Source organism: Frankliniella occidentalis, unplaced genomic scaffold (assembly GCF_000697945.3).
Source record: "Frankliniella occidentalis isolate FOCC.00 unplaced genomic scaffold, Focc_3.1 Scaffold119, whole genome shotgun sequence".
Taxonomy (NCBI): domain Eukaryota; kingdom Metazoa; phylum Arthropoda; class Insecta; order Thysanoptera; family Thripidae; genus Frankliniella; species Frankliniella occidentalis.
The window spans coordinates 406,991-414,265 of NW_026267247.1; the positions used below are offsets into that span (position 1 = coordinate 406,991).

Genomic DNA, 7,275 nt, shown 5'->3' on the forward strand with positions numbered 1-7,275 from the left:
AATTTTTAGTACTTTTTTTAGAAAAAATTGAAAATTTTGACTAAGTTTTTTTTTCTGGCCAACTTTTTTTCTGGCCAACTTCAGGCAGGTCCGTGATCGTGCTGCGTGTCACTAGTGTCTCACGCGAGGGGTACACAACTCCGTCAGGCTATTCCGCTCGGCTAAGTACGTAAGGGACCATGCTTCAAGTGCGTACGCGGTATCGAAGGGTGGTCCCCGCCAAAAAAGGGTGCCCCCTATTCTTCCCCTTACCCCTACCCGCCCGCACCCGTCCACCGCTAGCCCCTTCTGACCCTCGCTAGACGACGAGGAAAGCAGAGTTTTGCGGACTTTAAATGATGCGTAATCGCCTACCTTGCAAACAATTTTTCCTTTACAAAATAATTAATAGAAAACAACGACCAATTTAACTCAAAAACTACCGGGATAACTGTAACAATTTTTGGCGAAAAAAAATGTAACTGTGACGGCAATCTTTAAGAAAAAGTAACTGTAACTGAAACTAGTTACATTTTTGGCAAAACTAACTGCAACTGTAACTAGTTACATTTTTAAAAGTAACTTTCCTATCCCTCCTCCGGTACGTTCCTTATGTCTGAGTTCATGCGGACTTTGCCAATTTCCGGTCCGGATAATCTTAAGGGAATATTTGTATGTTGCATTTCTGGAAAGAAGAGCGACTGGGGTCTAGGACAACTGACCACAGTCTGACTGACCACGTTATACTGTTACCACTGACAGGTAACCACCTTTCATATTGACCCCAATTATGGTGGCCCAGGGCAAAAAAAAAATTGCTACCTCTCATAAATCTACATATTTTGAAAAATTGAGGGAAAATTCAAAGATTAGCAAATCTAGGTACTGGGTGCTACAGTAACGAACGATACATTGCTGAATTCAGTTTTTAACGTAGATTACGAATTTCATAATTGTATTGCTCTATGGTGCCTTTCTGACTCTATAGGGTCGTTTTTCGGTTTTACACCCAAAAGCCTATAAGAAACCCATGTTAAAATGCAAAGACCTTGAGCGTGTGGTTCCCGGGGTCCGTTTGGGACGAACGGGGCGGTTTTGAAATGCTCAGAGCATTGGTTATCTCCATCTTTAATACCTAACCGCCAGTCTGATAGCTTTTTTAGCCCGCTCTTTTGCTTATAAAAGCTATATAAGCGGGCTTATGCCATCGCCCCTGTGCCTGTCTGTCTGTTTCCCAAGAAGGACATGAGCTAGGAGTTTGAAATTTTCAGGGTATTATTGTTGTCACATTTTGACAACGAACCGGTTGGTGCAAATCCTGGCAACCTCCCCTGAGTGGGTATGATGAGGGGATAACACAGAGATAGGGGTTGGTCCAAGATGTGGGAAAACAATTTTTTTTTTATGGTCTCCTCAGGGGTAACTTATGAAAGATGAATCCTTTTGCCTAAAATTTTGTCCGTTTGGCTCTCTCTCTCACCGTTCAGGCGCTAGAGGGAGTTTCTCTCACACAAGTGGCCCAAAAGTAAATATATTAATTTTAGAAAATATTTGATAGTCTCCTGAGGGCTAACTTATGAAACTAAATCCCTATGTGCTAAAATTTTGTCCGTATATGTCTGTATCTCTTACCGTTGAGACGCCAGAGGAAGCTTTTCTCACCAAATTGGCCCAAAAACAAATATATTATTTTAAGAAAATATTTGGTGGTCTCCAAAGGGCTAAATCGTGAAAGAAGAACTCTCTGCGGTCTAAAATATCGTCCGTCTGCTTTCACTGTTTACTTACAAAAGGGAGTTCTTCTTACCAAAATGGCCGAAACAGCAATATTTTTATTTTTTCAGGAGTACACTTTTGTCTGAGAGGTATGCCGTCGGTTCAAAATTTTCTTCTAAGCAGAAGAGTGGGCTTATTTTGTGGTTTCCATGCAAAAAAACAACAACATTTATTTCGTTGTTCGAACATGTTTGGGGTCATTCAAAGTATGCCTGGAAGTATATTTAACTTCTTCTGGGTCAAGTCTTATATATCTTTTCATAGGTGTGTTATTGGATCCGTAAGCTAACATCAATACCTTAAAAGGGATTTGGCATAACTTGCATGTATTCTACAAGCTGCGGCACACACAGCCAAAGATGTTGAGCGTATGAAAAGAATGCTTCATTTGTTGATTTTTGATTACGAAGTAGACAGCAAAGATACCTGGCAGAAAGACAGTTCAAAGCGAGCCGTGACTCAAACGGGCCGAAAGCCCGTTTTCCTATATAAGCTTTATCACACCATGAAAATTCAGACGCCGCCGGCAGGTCAAGGGTTCTACTTTACATCCGGCAAGTGCAATTGGTCACCACCGTCACCCTGTGGACGCCGGGGGCCTAAGTGTCTCGTTCCGCGTCACTTGAGCTCGGCGTTTGAAGTCCGCAAAAGTTGCGATTTTTCCTTCGCAGACTTAAAGGACACCTCATACCCTTTCGATAGCAGTATCGCCTGTCAAAATGCGCAACCTGGAAAACGGTTGAAAATCTAAAAACCACGCCTAAAGGCGCCTGAAGAGGGCCAACTGGCTACACGCATTACATGCGTGTATGCAGGTGTTGCCTAGTAATCGGGCTGAGGTACCCTCAAGCTCTAGTCATACTAAAACGCATGAAATGGGGATGACTGGATGTAAAATAAGAGTATAACACACTAGTGGAGCAAACAAAAGACCAATTAAAAGCTACGGGAGGCAATACTTGAGTTTCATCACTGATCTCGTCACTGATTGAATTTGACCACAATATGTTTTTTTAACATTGTACTAGAAGTGCGTGATTTAAACTATCACCACTTTGCACACATCTTATTTGAAGTTAAGTAAAACCATTGCGACCAAAAGACCCAACAAATTCCTCCCAAATGGCCCGTATTCTGAGAATCACCCACTTGTGCTGTGCAATGCACACTGTTATTAAGTTTTTGGTGATTTCTCGATCTCCGACTTAGGCGTTTACTTAAACATTTTTCCTAAAGTAGAAAGGGACGTCGCAGGGGTCGGCAGAAAGAGTCATACTAATAGTCGGCCATAGTCGGCTTGGCGGCATTTTGCTGATTTTCGTCAGTTTCGATGTTGGAGCTGAAATTTCTCAAAATTGGCCCGACAGATTTTAATGAGCCTCTAGTATTTCTAAATTTCTATCTGATTTTTTGGTAAAATTTAATTATTTTTTTCAATATCTCATGAATAATGGAAGATATCTCAGGAAACTTTGGCTCATTATAAAGCTTAGATAACAGTTAAATTCGTTACCTCATGACTCATCGTGATCAAAACGTTCCTTGCGCCCTTAAAAATAATTTTCGTCACAAAATATGTGTTTGTTGTAAGTCTTTAGTATAGGTCAGATGTGGAACAACGCCAACCGATTTATGCTAATCGATTCAGGATATTTTCGCTACACGAAGGTGGTCGCGCTCTCAGAGCATGGCTACGTCGTCTGCTGTTCTACAACTGTTACACTCGAGTACCGCCCACAGGTGACCCTGCACCAGCTGCCCGAGGACGTGCTGCTGGAAGTCATGCAGTACCTGAGCATCAAGGACCTCCTGGCCTGCCGCCTGGTGTGCAGGAGGCTCGGCGGGCTGGCGCTAAATCCGTACGTGTGGAGGTGGAGGAGTCTCGAACGGTATGCGAAGTGCTCTGTGCTGCGCCTGGCGCCGTGCCTAGCCTCCGTGCATGTGTTCCCGTTTGATGAAACCAACTGCGACCTGATCACCACTTCTCGCGCCATAGAGGAGCTGTTCATCGAGCTCTATAAAGAAGGATCTGGAGCGGCCATGGCTCTGCTGGTCAGGGTCCAGGCGTCCCTCGGCCGGCTGAGGCGAGTCAACGTGAAGCTTGATTTCTTGAGGATGAACGACGCCGCCAACCTTCTCCCGACATTGGCGTCTACAGTCAGGCTAGAGCATCTTTCTCTAAGCGTTCAGGAGCGTCGACCAATCTTCCACGACTCGTGTCCCCAAGTTGTCAACGTGCCTAGCTCAATGAGGAGCTTTCAATTTGATTATTTCGAGGGACTCGACAAGTTCGTCCGATTGGTCTTGTCCACTCACGCCGCTACCTTGGAGACGGTCGAGCTAACTAAGTGGACGCCGCGTGCGATACTGGAGCAGCTGCCCGGGCTGCCGCGTCTTCGTGACTTAACCTGCCCACTGCTGCACGGGCTGGCGGACCTGGAGGCCAGCGAGACCCTGGAAGTCCTAACCCTCAAAATAGGGGAGTCGTACAGAGAGGATAACCAAGAGAAAAGGTTGGGCACTGCGGCCGGCGTGCAGCTCCTCCACAAAGCCCATCGTCTGCGGGTGGTGTCATTCAAATGCATCGAGTTATACAACGTTGGCATCACAATCAAGCTGCTCCGAACCCTAGCCTCCGGGAAGTCTTCCTCGAGCGTAGAGAGCCTGTCCTTCGAGTGTATGTGCAGAGGCCAGGACAGGACGGCCTGAACAGGGCGCTCGTCCAAGCCCTGCCGCAGCTGCCGGCACTTCGGGAACTGCGTCTCAACATTTGTGATTTCGATGATGTATTTGAGTCGTACGACGAGCTGCTGCGGTTCATCAGTCCCGCCTGCACGCCGTCGCTGCGCGACCTGTATGTCGTAGGGGCGCGGCCGTGTACGCACGCCTTGGCGCACAGCGACTCGGTCAGGGCGCTGCTGGCCGCCAACCCCACGCTGCACGTGCGCGCTGCCACCTCCATCAGCGTCGTCTGCGGGCTGCCCGATGTGGGCTGCGGTCGTGCCGTCTGCGAGACGTGCAGTAAGCTCAGCTGCCACGACTTTTTGAATAAAGTGGGTATACGAGACAAGTCATACGCCCGCTACGCCTGCCTGGTCCTCGAGGAACCTTCCCCCAATCACTCTAAGAACTGTTTAGTGGTTAAAGTGTCATAAACTGTACGGATATAACTGTCAAATGAACACCTTGATTCAAGACAAAAGATTGTAGGAGTATGTGGAAGGTTTTACTTCAAATAAAAAAAATGAAAACTCCACTGTCAAAATCCGCTTTCTTGAGATTGGGACTTGTTTCAGCCAGTCCCAGACTCGTCCAACTGCAGCCCTTTGGGCAAAATTTTTTGTCCGTTTTGCTCTATCTGAAGCCGTTTAGGCGCTACCACCACGTGTAGGAGGGGAAATGTACGGGAATCACTAGGGCTTAAGAGCAGCGGTTGTAAAAAGCAGTCCCACAAAAAATTGTATGAAACAAAAGTTAAAGGTCTAACATTTTTCTACAACTTTCGTTTTATAACATTTTTTTGTGGGACTGCTTTTTACAACCGCTGCTCTTAAGCTCTAGTGACTCCCGTACATTTCCCCTCCTAAACGTGGTGGTAGCGCCTAAACGGCTTCAGATATAGCAAAACGGACGAAATGTTTGCCCAAAGGGCTGCAATTTGACGAGTTACCCCTTAGGAAGTACTCTTGAAAATCATAAACAATAGTTGAAATAGCAGCTTTTGGAACGAATGCCCAAAATAACCACTAAATATGAATTTGAGCAAAAAATGTTGATGTGTCCTTCGATGACACACTTAGAGCAACAATTTCCCAAAGTAGAATGAAAATCGGGAATTCACACTTGGCGGGGTTCCCTTGTGAGCTGAGGTCAGCACCCTAAGTATGCCCCCCACATTTTCATTCAGGTCAGAATTTTGCAATGACCCCATTCATCAACTCCGCACAGGGAAGTTTCCCCCATCCCATCACCCCCACCTCAAACTTCATTGATCCGGCTAGTTTCCGACTTTTAGTTTCCTGACAAATTTAACGACTTCCAACAGTTTTTCAAACGCTGTTTTCTAAGCTTGCTCTTTTTAACCCGCCCTTCTGCTTATAAAAAAGCATTAATTTGTTCATACACAGAAACTCAGTAAGCCATGAATGAAAATATTTGTAAGCTTTTAGTGTGTACACAAAGACGTAAAAGGAGGCGTCAAATCGTGAAATGGCAGGGGAAGAACCCCCTCAAAACGGCACACTGTGAATCGGGGAATGCCCTCATATTCGCCGTATCTTTAACCGTATCGGGGCTAGAGGTACATATATGTAGAACACTGGCAAAAAGTCAAAATGTAAGACAGTTTGACAAACAATACGTGCAGGGACTACCTTGTTTGAGGAAGAGCTCTCCTCAGATTTTGAGCAATCTTCTCATAAAACGAGGAAAAATCCCACATTTTTAGGAGAGAATTCCTCGTAAACTGAGGAGTTTTCGTCAAAGCAGAGGAGGTCCTCAAAGATTTCCCTTTTCCCTCAAAAATGAGACATTGTTTTTACCGTGGTTTGCTTATCTATCATTCATTCATTGAAAATTTCTTCATAATCTTACGATGAAATTTTACAAATCATGTCTTTGGGTTAAAAAGTTGAGGGGAAACAAATGGCCAGCTACATCTCAACTGATTGCAAATGCTTGCAGACTGCCGAGTGTCCGATGACTTGGGGCAGTGGAGTCCTGGACGATGTGCAGTGCTCTGACAAGCTAGACAAGCTGTGGCTCGCCGGGACGCCCTGGGGTGGCGTCATGGAGCGCCTCATCATCGCCTGGAGCCTGCACGAGAACGGCGACCAGCGGCGTGCGCGCCAGCTTCTCGTCGACTGCTACACGGTGCTCCTGCCTCAGCGCGCCTTCCACGGCGACTGCGACCTTGTCAGGGACTTTCGGTAAGGCAGATTCCACCAGCTCAGGTATGAGCAGACGGTATAAATACATTCTTGTATTTCAAGACCTGGTCCTGGATGCAAAACCAGGTCTTATTGAAATACCGGAAACATTTTTTACCGTGTAGTGCATGTAGCGCGTTCATACTTTAGACTGGAAGTTAAAAGTCGATTAGCCCAAAAATGACTGAGCTCACGGGTATATAAATCGTTCTTTTGCTTAGAAAAATTTACATTTTTGTCGGGGTGCGAACGGACGTTTCCTGCAAGGAAGCCGCACTGGCGCTGAAACTTTATGTAATTGGGATATTTCCTAGTAACGAGTTTAAGAGGACTGACCTGTGAAATACAAAGATTAAAGAGAACAGCATAACTTAACTTGGCACGAATTGTATACAATGGGTCGATGACGGCACGATTTGACCAACGGTCGGTACCTCCCCAATTATGGCCAGCAGGACCTTTATGAAAAGTAGCAGTGTTTTAGGTGTGCACGATTGTGCCTAAACGGTTCTGTCTGCTGCAACCTTAAAAAACTGCCATACTCTTAAAAAATGTTCCTCACAAAAATTGTTACTTGCCTTGAAAAAAAATA

The 7,275-nt window shown here is 45.5% G+C and overlaps 1 protein-coding gene across 2 annotated transcripts in view; it reads left to right on the top strand.

Annotated features, from left to right (window-relative positions):
- Positions 1-7,275, top strand: part of LOC113214952 (uncharacterized) — a 32,325-nt gene that overhangs the window by 6,621 nt on the left and 18,429 nt on the right. For both annotated transcript variants that reach the window (XM_026434482.2, XM_052270360.1), the window contains one exon: positions 6,439-6,683. In XM_026434482.2, coding sequence (XP_026290267.1) covers positions 6,439-6,683 — 245 coding nt within the window. The remainder of the gene's footprint in view (positions 1-6,438; positions 6,684-7,275) is intronic.